Source organism: Jatropha curcas, chromosome 2 (genome assembly GCF_041381405.1).
Source record: "Jatropha curcas cultivar XTBG-Jc1 chromosome 2, XTBG_Jcur_1.0, whole genome shotgun sequence".
Lineage (NCBI taxonomy): Eukaryota > Viridiplantae > Streptophyta > Magnoliopsida > Malpighiales > Euphorbiaceae > Jatropha > Jatropha curcas.
The window spans coordinates 24,822,165-24,845,638 of NC_143152.1; the positions used below are offsets into that span (position 1 = coordinate 24,822,165).

At 30.1% G+C, this 23,474-nt stretch overlaps 3 protein-coding genes across 5 annotated transcripts; all 3 read left to right on the forward strand.

Annotated features, from left to right (window-relative positions):
- Positions 1-207: 207 nt before the first annotated feature.
- Positions 208-4,364, forward strand: LOC105636284 (peptide transporter family protein). Of its 2 annotated transcripts, none has more exons than XR_016319674.1 (5): positions 208-940; positions 2,012-2,069; positions 2,145-2,291; positions 2,409-2,526; positions 3,300-4,364. XR_016319674.1 is itself a non-coding variant. In XM_012219529.4 (5 exons), the coding sequence occupies exons 1-5, from the start codon at positions 410-412 to the stop codon at positions 3,351-3,353; spliced, it is 879 nt and encodes a 292-aa protein (XP_012074919.1). In that variant the 5' UTR covers positions 213-409; the 3' UTR covers positions 3,354-4,364. The 2 variants fall into 2 exon arrangements, 1 of the variants encoding a protein (XP_012074919.1); XM_012219529.4 differs by having other exon boundaries at positions 213-940; positions 2,145-2,262.
- A 650-nt stretch (positions 4,365-5,014) lies between these two features.
- Positions 5,015-7,495, forward strand: LOC105636285 (uncharacterized). 2 transcript variants are annotated; one of them, XM_020680133.3, is made up of 4 exons: positions 5,015-5,164; positions 5,344-5,419; positions 5,520-5,669; positions 6,932-7,495. In XM_020680133.3, exons 2-4 carry the CDS (start codon positions 5,408-5,410, stop codon positions 7,418-7,420), a joined length of 651 nt encoding a protein of 216 aa, XP_020535792.1. In that variant the 5' UTR covers positions 5,015-5,164; positions 5,344-5,407; the 3' UTR covers positions 7,421-7,495. The 2 variants fall into 2 exon arrangements, with proteins under 2 accessions (XP_020535792.1, XP_020535791.1); XM_020680132.3 differs by lacking the exon at positions 5,015-5,164 and adding an exon at positions 5,189-5,249.
- Positions 7,496-12,491: 4,996 nt separating this feature from the next.
- On the forward strand, positions 12,492-14,520 carry LOC105636286 (zinc transporter 5). The gene is made up of 3 exons (XM_089718546.1): positions 12,492-13,395; positions 13,738-13,887; positions 14,047-14,520. The coding sequence occupies exons 1-3, from the start codon at positions 12,799-12,801 to the stop codon at positions 14,350-14,352; spliced, it is 1,053 nt and encodes a 350-aa protein (XP_089574672.1). The 5' UTR covers positions 12,492-12,798; the 3' UTR covers positions 14,353-14,520.
- The last annotated feature ends 8,954 nt before the right edge of the window (positions 14,521-23,474 follow it).

Sequence of the window (23,474 nt, forward strand, 5' to 3'; positions counted from 1 at the left end):
AGGACCGGTTCTGGTTTAAAATTTTAAACATTTCGAACCGGCGGTTCAATGAACCGAAACCGGCGGTTCATTGAACCGGCCATGCCTAATTACGAGGGCTCTATTGGCATTGTGATCTTTAGTGCCGATGCTCGGTCTGTCTAAACGAGCAAACCCAAATCAACAAATACAGTAACGGCCCCGTTTAGACAATGTTACGTCACCGTTAAACTGCGCATCCATTTTGAAAATTTGAATTCAAGTTGTTCTTGTAGCTTGCCGCCTTCATCCTTCTCCTCCAGCTCCTCCCATAATCCCTAAAAATGGCCACAGATCCACCTCTTTCCCCGCTATAGCACCCAAAATCCTTCATGTAGCTCTCTCCATTAAAGCTCGACCGTCAAAATCCCAAAACACGAGCTCTATCCAGATGACTTCATCTATCTCTCACCAAATCGAAGACAAAGACCTCGACGACGCCGCTTTGTGGGCCGTAATCGACTCCGCGGAGGCTTGTCACTCTTCCTCCAAGTCCCGTAAGCCTCTCGCTCTTAAATACCCTAATTTCCATTCTCCACCTACGCCAATCTCTAATTTTTCTCCTCCTTCAAAACTCCCTCCAAACCCTAGATCTCAATTTAAAAACAAATCGCCCAATTCTGATCCTTATTGCAGGCCTTATAAGATTGCGAGAACTTGCGGTTCTGAGGTTAGCGATGTCACTAGCCCACTGGCTATGGTAAGGACTCCTATTACTAATACGGCAGCGTATTCGTCTCCTGAAGCTTACTTGTCGCCGCAGATTCGGAGGTTTAGTCCGAATGAGTTCAGTGATGGAGGATCGATAGTTTCTCCAGGAAGTTATGTTCGTAATGAAGAGAAGGATGTTATGATACATTGCTTGAATGGGAAGTTTCCATCGGTTTCGCTTTTTAAGGACTATCAGAACGCAGCTATGGCGGTAATTGCTTAAGTTGTTGTGCTTGCTAAGTGGTAGGATAGAAGAAAAGATTAGCAGTAACAAATTTGCCAAAACTGAATAGAAGGAGATATATAACTGGAAATGCAGGAAACGGTGTCTTAGTCTCAAACTACTCGGTCCTACCTGTTGAAATTCAGAGCTTATAAGATTTGAGTTTTTAGGCTCTTTTCCAATTTACATTGTCTTGGAAAATACATAGAAATTAAGAATTGTGGCATAGCTATTAGTAAAGTGAGCATGAATAACGCGAATAAATTGCTTTGCACCCATAATTAATTATCAATTTGATTACAGAAGCTTCATAAGGTTATTTGTGAGGAAATTCTTTGCTTAACAATTTAATTGATGGAAAATATTTTATTCCCTATTTTTGCTTTTCTGAATGATCCAAATCTAAACAGAGATATGGATGAAGTAGCAGAATTCATGAAATACAAAAGTGAGCTGAACTCTACAGTAGCATTGGTGTTGGAAATTAGTAACAAATGCAATTGCTATGGAGTTGGAAGTTTCAACTTACTTTATTCTCCACACACAAGCATTATAGCAAAGGGCAGAGTGCTACGTGCCTGCTTGGTTTAATGATTCTGTTTAGCTTTTGGTAGTTGGTGGCTAGTAATTGGAGGTTCTAACATATTACAAATTCCCAACCTTGTTGTTTGTGTGTAACTTTACACTGCTAACTGCTGGATCTTCAGATTTTGCTCCAAACAATGTGTTTATCTAATGGCCCCAAACAAACTATTGCGTGTTTTGAATACTTTCTTCTGAATTTTTCTTTTGGTCGTTCAGCATTATTATGGTAATTTTAAAACGCTGAATTGCTGATATTCTTTCCTGCAAATGCAATAATGTACATGCATTTTGATGGCTATTAAGGTTGTACAAGATATCAAATGTAATGTACAGTAGGCTTGTAGCATCTCCTGATGTTAACATATTCTTTTACATGTACGTGGAGGCACTTGGATTTTCATCTCACCATATTTTTCTTCTTTATATCATGGTTTTGATTTATAACACGCTTTGATAATTTTTTCTGATGAACAGATTCTGGAGAAATCTGACTACACCATGATTTCTGGGAACCCCTTCATTAAAAAATCAGGTAATGGACTATGATGTTTCCTCTACTTTTTTGTGCTTTCACAGAATGTTTGATTGGTCTTCATAATATATGTAGGTTGGAGGAAGATATCATGTTACTTCAATCTCTCATATGAAATCAAAGATAAGACCATTGAATTTGATGAGAATCGAAATGTCCAGCGTGCTGAATTCATTGTTCGGGCATACATGCAGTATGTTATTGTTTTCCAGAACAAAGCATGTAATAGTATAAGAAATTGGTTAAACATATATATATATATATATATATATATATATATATATATAGTTTACCTCAATTTTGTGAATTTTACTTTGCCTTGCTATTTCATGTCATTAGGGGGGGTAGGTTCTCAGATGGATGGGGCTCATGTGAGCGACGTGAGAAGAGATTCATAAAACCAAATCATGATGTCCCTAGTACAGCTGAAACAAGAGCAAAAAATAAAGCTTGCCAGGTATTGCTCTCTCTTATTGCTCTTTTTTCATAAAATTTTGTTTTGGTATTTATTGAGTTCATACTGCTGCTTTCTACCTAATTCTTACACACAAATATGCAACAATATACCAGGTGACCTCATTCACTCCAATTCTTACTATTGAATCAACTTAATAAAAAATTTTGTGTATGTTATGGCCTCAAAGTTAGTAACCAGCTACCATAACTGAGCAGTAGAACACTCAAGAAAAGTAGCATAATTGAACTATATTTAGAAGTGATAGGAAGTAAATGCTGTCCATTTTTAATGCATTTTGGTTCCATATGCTCTTCTACCTAGTTAGTATTTTGTTTGGGTTGACATAGTTTAGTTAAGGGTGGTAATAACCATGTGCTGTGAGCTGTGTGATTTATAGCTTTATATCTGGCTATCTGCTCTTTGTTTTTAAGAATGAACTGAATGGAAAAAGTTGTCCAATCATTGAACTATCTATTATAGCTTTGGCTCTTTGTTGTCTTAATTGCTATGCTGTTCCACCCAGTGCATTAATTAAGGAGCAGAAGCATTATGTTTGATCCATGATCCTCACATGTTTAATATTTCCAATTCCTATTCTTGTTAATATTGATCCCTAGAAGATAGATATCTTTTAAAGCAATTTATACAAATTGGTTCCTTCCTGAACAATTGCATGCTCTATGCTGGACAAGCACTTGTAAATTAAAACATTATTGAATATAATGCCCATTTGGTCTGCCTGAAACTGGAAATTTGCTTTTACACATTCGCAGGACCTACTTGGAATTGGAGAATATCGACCTGGTGTGAACCAATTTCATCAATAGATAGTCACACATTGTACAACTGGGCAAATACCACATTGTGAAATTTGTTGAGGATTGTAAGCTCTGTTACATTTTTGATAACATAAAGGTAAGGGGTAAATGCAAAAAGAAAAAAGAAGAAAATCTTATGGTAAAGTATAAGTTGCTAATGCTCCTTGCAAGACTTAGTTTGTGTTTCACATTGCTTTGTTCTATTAGTAAAAGCTTCAAAAGCAGCCTCCATAACTATTTTTCCAACACAATCTAAAATTATAATTTTCTCAGGAAAGTAATTTTAACCTCAATTCCAAACTGGCCTAGTATCATTGAAATAATTGTGAATTTAAATTACATAATTTGTTCACCACTGGGCCCGAAATGTGCACTGTATTAACTCTTCCTCTCTTCCTTTTCTCTCCTTACTTAAGCCTTCTTCATGATTCTGTATTTATGTTGACTAATGGCCATGGGCAAATAAGCTGCAACAGGTCCTAGTTCAATGAAAACGAGGGGGTAATACTGTTGTTGGTTATAGATGCTTTTGTTGTTTATTTATTTATTTATAACTAGATAGAGAAATTATACATGTCTGTCTGGATGCTGGTGGAGCATGGACTAAGCTGTAATACCCTTATCAGAGTTTGTGGACCAGAAAATGAAAAGTTGCTCCTTGAAACACGCCGAAACTTTGATATTCACCAAAGCTGAATATTTTCAGTTTTATTCTTTTTCTTTTTTTTCAAAGTGTTCCTGCTAAAGTTGTGTGTGACGACAGAGGAGTCGGTACCTTTTTCAGAAATGGTTTTCTTGTCCAATTCAATAGGTTGTTTGGTACTAATTTCTGCTTTTTGCTTTTGATTTTTGTTATTCCAAATAAAAAGATTTGTATTTTTGTAAAAGGCTTAATAGCTAGATTTTCAGACCCGGTCATTTACTTGGTGAAGACTGAGGATCAAGGTTTAAAAGTCAATTGGAGTTGGACAGGGCTTTAATCGTAATTAATAAAATATATATTAAATATTTATAAAATAATTGAGCATTAGTAAAATTTATTAAAAAATAATGTAAATGAGTTGAAATTAGTAAAATTTATTAAAATAAATAACAGTTTTAATAAGTAATTCAAAATAAATATTACTATTAAAATAAATTTCAATGTTAATAATATTAGAGTGATAACATAAGAAAAAAAATAAATGTATTTTGAGTAATTGAATTTGATATTAATTAATTATGTATTTATTTTTGAAATTTTGTTTTTATTGTTGTATTGGAAAATATAATTACTTATTAATAATAAGAAAATTAGATCACAAGTTGTTTAGTAAATTTTAAATTTAATGGCTCAATTTTCAATATTTTAAATCCAACGGTGAAAAGAATGATTCTAAAAAAGAACGGTTCTAAAATTTTAGTCTGCATAGTTTTATCCATAAAAGACTCGTTCAAAAAATAGCATAATCAATGATACCATATTTGGGCTCATCCGATATCTAATAAATATAAATGACAATATATATATATATATATGCAGTGAAAGTTAAGCAAAATCTTAGAGAGATTTCCAATCAGTTTATCTGATCTGATTGGTCTTTTTATTTTTATAAGGAGCGGGGTCTTTTTACCAATTTAGTCAACGGAATAAGCTATCTGTAGTGTTGTGTAGGCAAAGACGAGGGACATTTTGGTCACGTAATAAAGTGGTGCCGTGACTCACTCTGCAATCTGTAAACATTGTCTCCCTTAGTTGGAAAATTATTCTGTTTCTTCTTCTCCTTCCGCTGTCTATTCTATCCACAGTCTACACTACCATATATGCACCTACCGAATTGGTAACACTTAGCTTTCACTTCTCTGTCTCACGCTTACTTTGTCCTCTCTACTTAATAAAGATGCAAAGCTGCTTGGCAGCAGCATGTGAGAGAGAATCACATTTTTGTTTTCCACATTTTCCTACTTCGATTTTTTTTTTTTTTATTGATTCTTTTTGTTTAATCCAAATCTTATCTAGATCCCTCACTTCCATTAGCATATCAATCATCAAACCCACGCAAAACTAGTACACAGACAGACTCATGGCTTTGCAGGTAAGGTGTTTGTCTAAAGGACTCTGTTCAGTTGTTGTATAATGTGAGACATTTTATCAAACCTGTTCTCATTTTTGCTTTTTTGACTTTGAATTTGCAGGAAGAAGGGTGGCCTCTTGGTCTAAGGCCAGTGAATGCAAGAGTTGGATTTGTCAGAAATCGAGATTTTAATGGATCAATTTCTTTTAGTACTCTGCTTACTGGCTCTCCTAGCTCCTTCACTGATTCTACCTCAGATCTTGATACGGAGGTTATTTTTTATCCTTCTTTTCTCTTTCCTTTGATTGGAAAGAGTAATAAATCTTCACAGATGTTACGTTTACTGGCTGCATTTATATGTGTTCATATTTTCTTGGTATGTGCTACTAAAAGCTAAGTTTAAATCAGTTTGCCATTGTCACATGGTCCAATGTGACTCTGCATTTTATTTTCATTGATTCTCTGAACTGTGCTTCTCTTACAGTATAACTGTTTATTAGAATATAGGCATTTGGTGCTTTTTAGACACAATTAAAGTGACAACATTAGGAGTTTACATGAAATGGGGGCAAGCCAGGATTTTTAATTAAGAGTTTACATGCAACTGCAAGCATTTGACGCTGCATGAGTGCAATTGGCAATAATCCTTGCAGGTTTAAAGTTAATTGTAAATTACTGTTTAATCCTTAGAATTTCTGTTTTCAAAAATTAATTAAATAGCCTCTTTATTTTGTTATCGTCTAACTAAAAAATCTTTTTCTATAGATTTTGCTGATTTTTTGTTAGTCTACTAAAGAGTGATTTTTTTTTTTTTTTTTTTTGATGATAAAAGAGCTTTTGTTTTGATTTTACTATTGACAAAGAAATCAAGTTTTATGTAATAATTTAATCTAGTCATGTGAAATGTGTTATTATTTTTTATTAGTTTCTATTATTTATTCATGTGAAAAAAATTAGTTTCCATTTATTAATTTAGATAAGTGATCTTTAGGTTAAAAGAAAACCTCAGTGTTTGTTTTGACTGTGATATACAAAAGAAAATTCGAATGTATAAAAATAAATTAGTAGATGGATTATTTTGGTTGAATGACAATTAAAATTAATTTCTGAAAACATAAATCTTACTTACAAATTTTATTAAATTGTAAGGACTATAATTCATCCCCTTTTACAATTTGGACCATGAATAAAAACAGTGTAGTCTTTCTCAAAAAGAAAAAAAAAAAAAATAGTCCTTCTCTTTTATGAAATTAGTGAGTATTTTAGTTACCATGACTGGAAGGGGCTCAGATTCCTTGTACTATTATTCTTGAGGACAGATCAGTGCACTATGAATTTTATCTGATTAATCCTTGGTGATATAGGTATTACTTCCCTTTCTCTTTTTGGCATTTTCGTCTTAACCAATCAGGGTAAAATCAAAATGAAAAGATTAATAAAGTTTAGTCTAATTAATTGGTAAATTGTGGGATAATTTTTATGCTCTGTTCGAAATTTTTTGAAGGGTCAATTATAATCTATTACAAAATGCAGTCCACTGGATCTTTCTTCCATGACAAGAGCATAACACTTGGGAGCCTGATTGGAGTTTCTAGCATTTTAGAGCTCTCGCGAAGATCAACCAGGAGAAGAACAGCAGAACCCTCAAGAGATCAAAAGAATAATTGCAAGCCAAAAACATGGTTGCTCTCACTATGCTCGAAGCTAAGCACTGATGCTGTTAAAACTGACAATGTTTCTTCACTTGGTCACTTTCTTGAAGTAGAGAGAAAAACAGATGACATTCACAGAAGAAATAGCTCAATATTATGTGGACCTGATGATTTCTCTCCAGTTCTGCTTAATTCAGATCATAATTCCCTGTTTGTCGGTGATCAGATTGCTCCTGCACAATCGAATGCTTCAAGGGAGATAGCTGCGAGGAGAAGACCCAACACAGAATTATTAGAACATGGCAATGGGAATGGTTATGGAGCTTCATTATTGTTGTCATGTTTGTGTGGAGTGTGGAGAACTCATTGAATGACGACTTGTTGTTAAACATTCTTCATATTTCTTTATGTTGAAAATGGCATAGGAAAAGTGCAATGTTATTCATTTTTGAGCTTGATTTTATTTTTTTTTAATTAGAATTGACTTAATAATTCATCCAACAAATTCGAGATCCCTTTTTTTACAAGGGAAGGAGTTAAATATATTTGTATTTAATTAATTAATATATTAGTATATCATTCAATGGATTAATTACAATGAACGCAAGAAACAATAAATATTCAATTGAGAAATAATTTAAATTAAGAATCTGGTTTCGTAAATCAAACATACGAATTTTAAATCCTTTCAAATTGAACCAGAATTGGTTTGTGAGGCGATTCAGCCCACATGATTCAATTTTTGCTGCCATTTTTAACCCCTCCAAAACAGCAAAATCTCACCTTCAGCCCTTCATAACAATTGTAGAAGTGGCTATTGATAGTCAATTGGGCCTGGGTTTGCTTCATTAGGACATTTAGAATTTTAGATATCAGCTGAACACTAAAAATGGATGTGACAGACCCAAGCTGAATTTCTGTTCTAGATTTGATCGCTTTAAAGACTGATCTGAGCTTTGTTTCCTTTGGCCATTGCAGTGCTCTGACCTAACTTTCCAATGAATCAAACGACACTAAATTTGGAGACATACAATTTCAGATGCACCTGAAAAATCCAACAAAGGTCTATTTAATAAAGATGCTGAAAATTTCTAAATTTAATATGCCTAATTGATAAATATGCCTAATCAACTGAATTAAGAATAAAAATAGACTAAAAATACTAAATGTGATAAGTGTAAAATTAATAAATTATTGCACTATCATATATATATTAATTCTATTTAAGATTCTATCAGATGTATATATTGACATATAACATATAAACATATATTTAAAAAAAATAAAATAATACGAAAAAACTTATTTAAAAAAAAACATATATATATATATATAAAACTACATAAAATTTAAATATTTAATTAAATTTAAACCTCTAATTGAATATCATAATGCTTAGGGCCGTCTTGTCCCTGAAAATAAAAAAAAATTGTTTGAAATTTTTTTAAACAATTCATTTTCTATTATTTGATTTGTAATATTGAAAATTGGTAAAAAAATATATAAAAAATTTATTTTATAAAATTATAAAATATTTATTATTATAAAAATTTCATATTTTAAAATTTATTGTTAAATTTGAGAATAAATGCATTAAAACTGATAAATTTTAGCAGTTGTTAGTGACTAGTGATGATAGTCAATGGTGATCATTAGTAAGTGCAGGTAGGCATGGTCGGTTCAATGAACCGCCGGTTCTGGTTCACTGAACCGCCGGTTCAAGATGTTTAAAATTTTGAACCAGAATTAACCCTTGAACCTCCGGTTCCAGTCTGATTTTGGTTCCGGCACGGTTCGGCACGATTTAGCACGGTTTCGGTGAATCGACGGTTGGAATTACGGTTCCGATTCCGTTCCGGTATTACGTAAATTTTAAAAAAAATAATAAAATTTTGATTCCGAATTGATAAATAAATAATAATTTTAAAATGTTTAAATTTTTTTAACTAAATAAATGATTATAAAATTTTAGAAGAAAAACTTCTATTAACTAACTTAGAACTATTATTACATTAAATTTACAAATTTTGCTAATTCACTAATATAGAAAACTATAAATGGAATATAAAATTAATGGAATGAGTTGGAAATTATTATTTTCAAATACTAAGAAAATTATTAAAAAAAATCAAATGAAGTAAATTTATGAATGAAAAAATTGAGATTAGAGAAAGAATTTGGAATTGGATGTAAGAAAATAAAAAATAAACAATAGATAATTCCAATATTAAGGAAAATAAAGCAATAGAAAAAATTATGAACTATAGAAATTTGAGAGAATTTTGATTGAGAATAAGAGAAGAGTTATGATATAATTAGTTGTGAAATAAAAAATCATCAACTCATCATATTTATACATGTTTTTCATTTATTAGTTTCCCAAATTGTCCCTTATAATAGAAAAATGACAGCTATATTTTTGGATAATTTAGTAAATTACAGTAAATAAATAAATAAATGATAAAAAAATTAATAAAATTTATTTACCAAAAAATAAATAAAAACACCTATCATATCAAAACCTATCCATTACACTCTTTTCTTGTACACTTGAAAGTTTTTTTTTTATATATAAATCAACTATTCATGTACCATTCTTTGTACAAATTAAGTCATATCATGTGTATTTTTTTCACCATTTTTTATAACTTATGTACGATTCTACTTCTCTTCACCATAAATCAAATCAACTATAATCAAATGAAGTGATATAAATTTTTTTATAAAAATTTTAAGCTACAATTTTTTTGCGCATCCGGTTCGAACTGGACTGGAACTGGCGGACCAGGCCAGTTCCGGTTCATATTTTAACATGTACATGAACCTTAACCGACCCTTGAACCGCCGGTTCCGGTTCAAAATTATGAACTGCCGGTTCTAGTCCGATTTCAATTTATCTATAGTACGGTTCGGTTCCAATTAAAACCGAACCAGTAGCCATACCTAAGTGTAGGTGGTAGCTGCCGCTAGTAGATTAATGAAAGTGTGTTTATAAGAGTATATATATATATATATATATATACTCGAGATTTAATAATTATAATTAGAAATACATTATAAATGAAATGAAATTATAAATGAAATGAAATAAATCTAGTTATATAAATATACAAGACACTGTAGTTTATTGAACAAGCTAAGTTCATTGGAAACTTTTAATTAATATGTCAACAAGCAAACCAGGACATTTGCAAGAATTAAAAAAAATAAAATGAAATTACATAAATCACCTATAATAAAGATAGAAATGAAAAGACTTGTAAAATAAAATAAAAAAGAAAAAAAATATAAAAACATAAAAATAACACATAAAGTGACATGTTACATCGTGCAAGTATTTAGGGAAGAATGTTTAAAAATTTCTAGTGCAATAAGATAGTTATCGACTTAACGCCGTTATGCAATAAATTAACTTTTATAATTTAATTAATATTCCTTATGATAGGATTTTTTTTAATGTTTTTAATTATAAAATGTATTTATCATAATAAAGATAATTAATTTCTTGTGAATAACTTTTATTAATATATATTTTTAGTTTGATTTATAACAAATAAATTTAAAAATTATATTATAAAAATTATTAAAAATAATTACTTTTATTCTGCTATGGTAAATTAAAAAATAACGAAAAAAATTCAAGAACATAATAAGGTTAGGATAAACATTTATTGTTTACCATACCAAGCATTCATTATTTATTTACTTATTTGAATTAAATAATGCCAACAAATCAAATTAAATTTTTATATCGTTTAAAATATTTAAATATGCATATTTAACATATAATATTATTTTTTTATTTTATCAAATTCAATACTTATATTGTCATATTTAATATATACCTTATTTAATATATAATATAATTTCTTATTTTATTCACTATTATTTAGAATTAAATAAGAAATTAATATAATTAATCTAAATTAAATTTCTTTATTTTTCAATAATAAATTAAAATCCTTAAAGATATTATATTCACCTATATTTAATATATACATTATTTAGTATATAATATAATTTATTATTTTATTCAATATAATTTAGATTTAAATAGAAAATTAATTAATCAAAATTAAATAATTTTATTTGTTGAATCAATAAAATTAAAATCTTTATAGATATTATATTCTTACCATATTTAATATATATCTTATAGTATATAATATAAGTTCTTAATTTATCCAATAAATTTTAGATTTAAATAGAAAATTAATATAACCAATCAAAATTAAATTACCTTTATTTGTTCAACCAATAAAATTCTTAAAAATATTTTATTTTTATCATATTTAATATATACTTTACATAGTATATAATATAATTTCCTCATTTTCCAATAGAATTTAGATTTAAATAGGAAATTAGTATAACCAATCAAATTAAATTACCATTATTTTTGAACCAATAAAATTAAAATTTTTAACAATATCACAAACTTAATTGGAGTATTTTTGATGATCCAAATATTTCCCCTCCCATTTGTACTTTTATATATACTGATTTTTTTGTGAGGCGCGTTGCTAGTTGATTTTATCCGTGCTTATTCAATTTTTTAATATTAAATATCGATCATAATTATAACTTTCATAATTAAAACAGTCACTGTAAACTTAACCTACTACATAAAGGGAAAGGGAAAGAATTAATTAACTGGATTTGAGACTGTTGCAGAAATTTCCTGAGGTATTGCAATCTGCAAATTTGAAATGAATATTTTTAGCAAATGAAAATATTAATGAACAAAATTTACAAACCAATTATCAAAGTAACATAATTAACAAACCTTCCTATTCAACAAATTAACCTACTGCTTAACAAACTCAAACTAAGTAATTACAAACTAATCAACTATAAATTAAGTTAACCAACACAATACTAACATGTAAACTAAACATAACTCATACAACAAACCGAACAACAAAAAATTACAAACCAACTCAAATAACAAGCAAAACGCAAAAAATAAAAAAAAAACTTTATTTTCTCTAAAAGATTACCTACATATTATCCAACAAAAAGCTTCAAAACAAAATACATGTTATAGAATATAACCCAAATTATTTTTAATAAATTGATGAGTGGGCAATATTGAGAATTGAGAAAAATAAAAATGACAAAGACAATAATAAAAGTAATAAAAAGAAAAACATGAAAAGGATAGGCGGAAAGTCTATATAAGCAGATTGAATGAGACGGCTTAACTCACAAATACACATAATATCAACATTTTATACTTGACTTTGCCCCTTAATTTCTGCTTCTATAATATGAAAGCCTTGAAATTGCTTTCCATATATTTGCTAATGTCGACATTCTTTACACATTTCTATATAAGTAATATTATTGACTTCCTTGTTTTCTCCTTTTCTTTCTCCTATTAGAGATAATTAATCGTCATTTCCTATCTTTTTATTTATAATAAAATGAGTTGTGCTGGTCCAACCTGGATCTTCAGATGGAATTACCTCATCGTTTCCTCATTGTTGATTTAATTATTAATTTGTTTTTGAATTATGTTATTGCTATTCTTCAAACTCTGATTCCAATGTCAAACAGACCCTTTATCTCTATACCTACCCTCAAGCGGCATAGAGCTTGCCCCCCACCCACCACCCCCCGGCCACACACACTCACACACAAACACTCACACTCACACACACACACATATATATAGATATATATAAGAGAGGCCTTTTCCTTATTTTTGGTCTATCAAAATTTCTGTTCTTTGATCTATTACTCAACATGATCAAACTCAGCATTCTTTATTTCACAATCTTTTGCTTTCTTCTGCTGCTCCCTTCGCTTGCCCATGGAGAATGTACATGTGAAGCCGAGGATGAAGTGATCGACAAATCTTTGGCTCGAAAATACAAAGTTGCAGCCATAGCAGCTATACTTGTGGCTGGCGCAATCGGAGTTTGTCTTCCTATTGCCGGAAAATTTATTCCAGCTTTGCGTCCCGAAAAGGACATATTCTTCATAATAAAAGCCTTCGCAGCAGGAGTAATTTTGTCAACTGGGTTTATTCATGTGCTTCCTGATGCCTTTGAAAACTTGACATCGCCATGTCTGGATGAAAATCCATGGGGAAAATTTCCGTTTACTGGTTTTATTGCCATGGTTTCTGCAATTGGCACTTTGATGGTGGATGCTTTTGCTACCTCTTATTATAGTAAGTCTCATCTGAAAAATCAACAATCCATAAGTGCAGATGAGGAAAAGGTTGGGGATGGTGAGGTACATGTTCATACTCATGCAAGTCATGGCCATTCACATGGCATGGTTTTGGCTGAGAATTCTGTTACATCAGAACTCCTTCGACATCGAGTAATTTCGCAGGTAATTTTTTCATTTATTTTCAGTTTTCTCTCTTTCTTTTTTTTTTTTTAAATTTAATTAGGCTCTATTTGAAAATAAATTAAAAATTCTTAACACTTTTATTAATTTCTTTTTTGAGAATATTTAGTCTTTTTCTAGTAATAATTTTTAATTTTACTAATTATGTTTTGAAACGAAAACTCATTATGTTTTTGTGATTTTGTTATTTTTATAATGTGTATTTATTAGTATCCTAATCTATCAGAATTATCACAAGTCAAATAATATTATATGTCTTTGGTTTTGAGCAATATATTATTCTAATAAAATAAAAGCACTTTGACAGTTCCTTCCTTGATGTAGGTTTTGGAGTTGGGAATTGTGGTCCACTCTGTAATAATAGGAATTTCTTTAGGTGCTTCTGAAAATCCAAAGACAATAAGACCTCTAATTGCTGCCCTAACATTTCATCAATTCTTTGAAGGCATGGGCCTTGGTGGATGTATTTCTCAGGTAATATATATATATATTTTTAATTTCCTTCTATATTTGATGGAAAAAAGTGGAAGAAAATTTTCTTCAATTCATTAAATTTTGTTACATATTTTAATTTTACGCTATTAATTATTTTATAAGATATAAAAAGAAAAATAATTATTCGGATTTTGGCAGGCAAAATTTAAGGCAAAGACTGTAGCAATCATGTCAACATTTTTCTCACTAACAACCCCAGTTGGGATAGCAATTGGAATTGCTATATCAAATGGGTATGATGAGAATAGCCCCAAAGCTTTAATTGTTCAAGGAGTATTTAACGCAGCCTCATCTGGAATTTTGATATATATGTCTTTGGTCGATCTCCTTGCTGCTGATTTTATGAATCCAAGAGTGCAAGCTAATGGAAAACTTCAACTTGGAGTTAATTTTTTTCTTCTTTTTGGAGCTGGTTGTATGTCTCTCCTGGCCAAATGGGCTTAATTGTTTTTTTTTGAAACTATCGGTATCTACATCCTATTACTAGTGACCGCCTAATCCGCCTAATCGACTCCGAGAGCTCTTCTTACATGTCTAGCTTATATTGTCAACTGAGTCACAATCCATATTAAAAAATGTAATTTTCTCAATTCATTCATTTTTTTTTTCCAATTTGGAAAGATTCTAATTTTGTCATCCCTAAAGGAAAATAATGCATATTTTCCTTCTTCATATATTTTCCTCGATTCTTTTCAAACAACTAAATATTTTCTCTTGATATTTCCTTAAAAAAAAATCTTCTTTTCCAAAAGAAAAGGTTAAACAACTAATTATCATAGAATCGCCATTCTATCAAATTCTTAACCGAGATCAACAAACTTTACATGAGAGTCAACAGGTCAAAATCCTTTTGGCCAATGGTGGAGGGAGAGGGGCCAACGCCCCCTCTAGCATCAATTTTTTTTTTTCATTTTTACCCTCGAAAATTTATTTTTAGACTTTTACTTAGAAGAAATTTATTTTTTTTATTTGGCCCCTCTTCAATTTATGAAATTTTTTTTGAGCTCTACTAAACACTACAAGTTGCATTTGGTGCAATTTATGCACATTTGTAATCACAGTTTTAGTGTGATATATCTAAAACAAGTTTTGTTTCGTATAATCTATACGTATTTGTAATCATATCCTTAGTGTGACATATTTAAATTGTTAAAAATTTTTTAAAAACATTATAGTCTTTTCGTTTATGTTAGACATAAATTGTACGGAAAATATTTTCCTTATTTTATTCTTGGCTTTCCCTTAGCCTGATTTTTGGATCCGTCACTACTTTTTGGCGCAATTGTAGTTACTTGTATCTTCATAGGCATTATTCATCTCTTTGGATTAAAATTACTCAGGCAGCTCTCGGCAAAACCAAGAAGATTTTTTTTTTTTTGAAAGAAAGACACCAAGAAGATGACAAATTCTTTTAAACTTGAATGCGCGGACCATCGTCTCACATCCTTTGAATATTCTCCAGTAAAAAATGTGTGATTCACCCACGAACTCACAAAATTTACGTGCCCAATTAACCTTATGGTCTGCAGAATGCATGAATCATCAGCTCGCAACCTGTTTCTCCTGTAAAAAAATTAAATAGCAAAAACGTATAGTAGATGATGGATTAGAACCAATTAGACCGGTTCTATGGTCATGGACGGACCCATGTACGGCCCCCCTGAATTTTTTTTTTAAATAATTTTTTTGTCCAAAAAAAAAGTTCAAACTTAATTATTTTTTTTATTTTGTTAATTTTTAATTATTGACTTTCATAGTCTATTAATTTTTGGTTTAATAATCATTGATTTCTCCTAATTTATTACAATTTTTTGGAAGTTTAATAAATTAAATTTGGATTACAATGTTCAACTTAATTGCAGATTATATTTAATCCAATTGTACTAGTATAGTATTTAATAAATTAAGTAATTTTAGAATAGAAAGTATTAATTTTTAATTTTATATAAAGGTAGAATTATTTTCAGATCGCATTTTGTTAATACCATAGCAATGATTTTTTTTAATATTAAACTGATTATATTACCTTTTCTAATTTAAAAAATTATTATTAAAACAAAAAGTATAAAAAATTATTCGTCGCCATTTTTTTTTCGTAAATACAGTGTAAAGGATCTAAAAAGTGTTAAAATATAAAAAATTCAAAAAAAATGGGATAAAATTTATGGATAACATTTTGGCTTCATGGCAAGATATTCCCTCAATTAAGGAAATCCTTGGATACAAATTTTCTAACTATTCATTTCACCTATTTCTACTTCGAGGCCATTTGTCTCGAACTTTATATTTTCACGTAATTGTAATATTTTTTTTAAAAATAAACTGTTTAATTTATCTGTCAAGTAGGAGAGAATGTGCATTTTCCTTTCAATTTAATAAATTACAATTCCAACAAAGAGTTTCTAAAAATTGTAGTTGTAAAGCAGACATCAGTTGTTCTGTATTGTAGTGAAAATGCTCACATCGTGACATACCCTTCCCAACCTGTAACTTAGATATTTCATTTCAGTTCATGTATTTAACGAAATTATACATGGATGATGCATGAAGTATCCCTTTCTGACTTTGCAGCCTCTATCTCTCCACCGTTAGAAGCTTCACTCACTAATTTGAGTATTGTTTAATTGAAGTTTTGAACTTTTGCTCTTAACAACTAATTCCCTTTTTAATCTGAGGTATAATTGCAATAAAAACTTCAAATTAGGATAAAATAATTAATTTTCGTAAACAGTGTATTATTGCACCAAAATACAAAGTTTAGGATAAAATATGATTAAATCTAACTATTATGCAAAGGATTAAATCTAAAGGTTTGCAAAATGTATACTTCAAGTTAGATTTTAATGTTTTATATAAAACAATATCATATTTATTTTACTAGCACAGTAAATTTTGTTTCTAAGTCAACAAAACCGATCTGTTGCTAGAGCTAACTGTTTCTGTGACTAATGAATGTGAATGGAGTAATGATATTCCCTAATTCTAGAGGATCTTTTTATATTACCATGAGTATCTCTATTCTCTTTGTGTATAAAATTATTCCCTAGTTATTCTCTTTGTAATTCTTTATATTTATTTCGTAAGTCTTTTTTGATTTGTTATTTTATCCCAAAAATATAAGTGATTTAGTGTATTTCAAAAAGTAATAAATTATGTTTTTTCAATGTTGCCATTGTTTACACTAAATACAGTAAATACTTTAAAAATAACTATTGGTCTTAAGATAAAGGAAATTAGTCAAATTACTCTTGAGTTTGTTATAATCTAGGAGAATCAATTGTTTCCTTAATCTTTGTGCAAAAATCTTAAACGACTTATATTTTGAGACATATAGAGTAATATCATGAACAATTTATATTACTAAAAATCTAAGAGCATTAACAAAGTAGAAAAAAAATTATGAAATAATAAAATAACAAATCGAAAATTTTTTCAAAGTGAGAAATTAGCTTGACTTAACTTATTATATTTTGAATTTGAAATATAGATATTATATATTATAGATAGATAACTATTATAATAATTAATATATTAATTATTGTTTAGATCAACGTTTATAATTTTGATTTTTTTTTTTTTTTTTTTGCTAAAGCCTGTTGTCACCACACGATTCCATTGGTCGGACCGGCACTAGGGCCCAGGTAAGCTTAACGCCTCCGAGGCCCGTAGTAAGCCTAGCTACAAATTCAACTATAAAAACGTGATTTCCAAACATTAAGCCCATATATGCGAATATAAACCTCATATTTATATTATAATTTGGCCCCAAACTATAACATCTTAAACATTTACAATCGAGGCCCAGTTTACAATACACACATTTATATTATGGGCTTACAAAATTATTTCATCTATATTAGTACACGACTAAAGGTATATAGATCGTACAACTGTGGAGTTCACTAATAGATAAATGCAATTATATTCTTATACATATAGTTATATAGCAATTTAATGACTGAAACTAGGAAATTTCTTTCTAGCTCAGTGATAAAAAGGAACAGAGCTTAGACCAAAAGGAAGAGGAACCTACTACCTGAAAAGTTGAATAACTCATATGATCACACAAATGATCACGCAAATGGCATATCAACAGAAATTACAAATATTATCATCTTCACATAATCACATCATGTGAAAATTGGTCTGTGGCATCACCGAAACCCTCAATGAACCATCCTCCCACATGGCCCATCCTCTCATGACGTGTGCATCAGGGAGCTGATCCCCCATACATGGTCAACCGGTCTAATCCTCACTTAACCAGCCCTCTCCTTGTTTTTCCATTCTCTCTTTTCTTTTCCATACCAACAGGAGGCCACCCTATGGTTTCCATATCATCCATATCATATCATTAGGTGCACACGGGGGCACTGATCTCCCCATACCTGGCTGACGGTCAAATCTCATATTTTCATAATTTCAAATCTCGTAATTTCATCAGTTCCTGGACCGTCCTCAAAAACCAATGGTGACCCACTTCATCCCAACTCCACACAAACAAAGCATAACATATCATAACACAAATAATCAAGCATTGCAATTTAATGCAAACATAACAAATAATTAAATATCATGATGCAAGTGCACAATTAGACATTCCTATTCAATTCCAATTAAACAAAGGAGTAACAATTAACAATATGTTATAATAATTGACCCTTGTAAAACAAACAAACAAACAAATAAATAAATAAATAATAATTTAAATAAGGAACTTTATTTTAAATATATCAAGTTAAAGAATTAATCTAAATAAACCCATTAACTTAATTATTAATTATGACTACCCTAAATTCTAACGAAATTTCGGCGGAACCTCCCCTAAAAATTGAATTAAACCACAATTCAATAACCAATTCTCAAAGCCCATCTATCGAGCAATTCACAACAACTGACCCGTTCGTCATAACCATATTCATTCATCTAACCATTTACTCAAATCACATGGCCTATCCGTCGGGCAATCAATCGGTTCTAAATCCCATCTTCCTTCAATCATGTTCCAATGATAATATCAGTCATACTATTTCTATAACACTTCATTTTAAATCTACAATTTACATCATAAATACTCGCTATTCCTGGCTTGATATTTTCACAACTACCTTTGACCTCAATTCATCGATATTTATATAATTATCTAGATATATTCTACATGTGGGTCCCGAATATATATGGCACAACCCAAGAGGGGGGGTGAATTGGGTTTTCTAAAAACTGAAATAAATTTTAGAAATTTTAAATAAAAATTAGAATTCTAAGTGCAGCGGAAAACACACAGAACTTTGTGAGAATAGAATATGGATTAGAATCTCCTCACAATGTTCTAATTATAAAAGATAGAAAGTTTGTGCGAAGTGCAGCTATTGATTAGAACAGCTTCTCACTGACTTATACACTATCAGAGCTTCTTTATGAAGGAAAGCCATTGAAATTGGAACTTCCTCATAAAGTTTGAGAAATCATATAAAGCTATGTGAAAGACAGTTATTAAATTCAGAACTTCTTCACAGAGCCTTAATCAAATATTAGAAAGACTTTATGATGGAAAGCTATCAGGATTAGAACATCCTCATAAAGTTTAGAACATTAAATAGAAACCCAATCAGTGAAATATACTGTGAATAAAACAACAGTTAGAACATGGTATATTCACTTTATTAGAATACCAGAGTTCTAATGTTCAGAATAGATAAGACTTATAACCGTTTTAGAACATCTGAATCAGTAACAATTTTAGCGTTTCTAAAAATTAAACAAAAGTGTTATAGAGACAGTATTAAGCAAACTTCAGAAATAAAGAGATCAACACCGAGAATTATAGTGGTTCGGCACTAACTCGCCTACATCCACTCCCCAAGACGCATCTTGAGATCCTCAACTAAGTTATCTCTTTTAAAGGGTAAGAGACAAACCAACAGTACAAGGCAATAGATCAACACCTAAATATACCCTTTTGTCTCACTAGATTTTCCAAAGGTTCTAGTTAACCTCAACCCTTTCTGTTTTTAGCAGAGTACAGAAAACTCGATTCAAGACATTAATATCCCACACATGGAGAAGGTCGCTTGATAACCTCTAACACAATAGCTTCTAACCTAAGCTATTACACACAAAAGTTTAACAAATAAAGAGCCTGTCTACTATAGATTACAAAATCTAAATAGACAAAAAGAAATGCCCATATAAGCACAGGAAAAACAGTTTTATCAGATTAGAAGATCGATTAGAACACAGAACTGTTTATCAAAAGTAATTGTAAAAATTCTTTTCACTTTAAATATTGAAAACGTTAAGTATAGAGATGAAAAGAAAATGGGGGTAGAGAGTAAGTTTTGAAAGATAAAGATTTGTTCAATGAGAGAATGCTCTTAAAACGAAAACTCTTACTTCACCAATGTTCAAGACGTGAAAGCTCCTTTATATAGGATACTAAGAAGCTGTCGCCTTTGAAAAGAGTTTTACTTTATTTTGAAATCAGAATATCTTCTTTCCTTATTTAGAAGATATGAAAATCTTTGTTACCAAAAATTTATTTGGAAAATGTTTTTGCGGAAGGATACTCTTACTAAAACCGAAAGAGATTCTCTTTCGTTTTTAAGGTAAGAAAATAATTTTAAGTACTTTAGATCTTTCAAAATATATTTCCGAAAAATGTATAATTGTGTTACCAAAAACATTTAGAGAAGAAATCTCTTTATTTTTAGGAAAATAAATCTTTTCGATTTAAAGGAATATTTTCGAAAATAAATTATTTTAAAGAAAACTAATTTTTCGAAAAATATTTTTGAGAGAAAAAAATAGATTTTTGTGCTCATATATGGATTTTCTCTCTATCCTACAAAATATCCTAAATACCTAGCTACTAGGATCTTCGAAATCTTCACACTCAATGTATGACTTGCCTTGTATGATTTCTTTCCAAAGAAATTTTGCATAAAATAAAATTAGCACAAATAACATAATTTAAATTTATTTGTTTTGTATTAATCATCAAAATCCGAGATTTGACCCTTAAGCCAGCACTACATAGCTTGAATTCTACTAACAAATAATCCACATTAAATATTCATATAAGATTATTTGCTAAAGCATAAGCTAACCCAATTATTAGCTTTATGGTATTTAAATTGTTAAGTTTCTAAAAACACTTTTTTTTTTTATCAATAACCTATTATAACTACTATTTATTTAGATTAGATTCTTATATTAGTATCGGGAGTGGTTAGGCCTTCCAAACTTTACTTTATCACATCTAACCTCCGTTATCCTACTAAAATTCATCTTACTTTATTTGTACAAAACTTACTAGTTTTAGGCTAATGACTATCTAATTAATTAATTAACTAACTCCAATTTATCTTTCTCGTTTCGATTAACAATTATCCTAAATGACTTGTATTCTATATTTTCAAAATTTAGTGTGCTTATTGTTGGCTCAAGGGTCAATTTTTAATCTCGGATTTTGATGATTAATACAAAACGAATAAATTTAAAATTATGTTATTTGTGCTAATTTTATTTTTATGCAGAATTTTATTGGAAAGAAAATCATACAAGGCAAATCCTACTTTGAGTATGAAGAGTTCGAAGACCTAGTAGCTAGGTATTTAGGAATACTTTGTAGGATAAGAGAGAAATTCCATATATGAGCACAAAAATCCTTTTGTCTCTCAAAAATATTTTTCGGAAAATTAGTTTTCTTCAAAATAATCTATTTTCGAAAATATTCCTTCAAATTGAAAAGATTTATTTTCCTAAAACTAAAGAGATTTCTTCTCTAATGTTTTTTGTAATAAAATCATTCACCTTTTCGGAAATATATTTTGAAAAATCTAAAGCGTTTTAAAGTTATTCTCTTACCTTAAAAATGAAGGAAAATCTCTTTCGGTTTTGGTAAGTGCATCTTTCCGCAAATAATTTTTTCTCCAGAAATAAATGCTGTCAAAAATTTTGTACCTAAAGGATAGTGAAAATCGTATTTTATTCTCTTACCAATAAGGATAAAATAATTTTTGGTAACAAAAATTTTCAGATCTTCTAAACAAGGAAAGAAGATATTCTGATCTCTTTCCAAAAAGCGTCAGCTCCTTTGTTTCATATATAAAGGAACGTTCATGCCTTAAACATTTGGTGAAGTAAAAGTATTTGTTTTAAGAGCACTCTCTCTCATTGAACGAATCCTTATCTCTCAAAACTTACTCTCTACCCCCATTTTCTTTTCATCTCTACTCTTAACGTTTTCTATATTTAAAGTGAAAAGAATTTTTACAATTGCTTTTGAAAAACAGTTCTGTGTTCTAATCGATCTTCTAATTTGATAAAACTGTTTTTCCTGTGCTTATATAGGCGTTTCTTTCTGTCTATTTAGATTGTTTAATCTATAGTAGACAGGCTCTTCATTTGATTAAACTTTTGTGTGTAATAGCTTAGGTTAGAAGCTATTGAGATAGAGGTTATCAAGCGACCTTCTCCATGTGTGGGATAGTAATGTCTTGAATCGAGTTTTCTGTACTCTACCAAAAACAGAAAGGGTTGAGGTTAACTAGAACCTTTGATAAATCTAATGGGACAAAAGGGTAGATCTAGGTTTTTGATCTATTGTCTTGTACTGTTGGTTTGTCTCTTACCCTTTAAAAGAGATAACTTAGTGGAGGATCTCAAGATGCGTCTTGGGGAGTGGATGTAGGCGAGTTAGTGACGAACCACTATAACTCTCGGTGTTGATCTCTTTATTTCTGTAGTTTGGTTGATACTGTCTCTTTCACACTCTTGTTTAATTTCTTAGAAACGCTGAAATTGTTAATAATTCAGATGTTCTAAAACGGCAATAAGTTTCATCTATCCTGAACATTAGAACTCTGGTATTCTAATATAGTGAATATACAATGTTCTAACTGTTGTTCTATTTCCAGTATAATTCACTGTTTGGGTTTTTATTTAATGATTAAAACTTTATGAGGATGTTCTAATCCTGATAACTTTCTATCATAAAGTTACTCTTATATTTGCTTAAGGCTCTGTGAAGAAGTTCTGAATTTTAATAACTATCTTTCACATAGCTTTATATGATTCTGCAAACTTTATGAGGAAGTTCTGAGTTCGATAACTTTCCTTCATAAAGAAGCTCTGATATTGTACAAGTCAGTGTGAAGCTGTTCTAATCAATAGCTGCACTTTGCACAGGCTTTCTATATCTGAAATTAGAACATTGTGAGGAGATTCTAATCTATATTCTAATCTCACAAAGTTCTGTGTATTTTCTGCTGCACTTAGAATTCTAATTCATGTTTAGAATTTCTAAAATTTATTTCAGTTTTTAGAAAACCCAATTCACCCCCCCTCTTGGGTTGTGCCATACTTATTCGGGACCCACACTTATCTATCGAGGTTCATATTCAATTAACTATTCAATTGAAAATCAACTTATAGATTTAAATTAGAAATTTTATACCAAAATGAGGAACTGGATCATAGAACTTACCAATTGAAATTCGGATGACAATTCCATAATCCATGTGAGGAGAAGGAGATTCTATCTCTAGGGGCCTCGCATTAGGCTC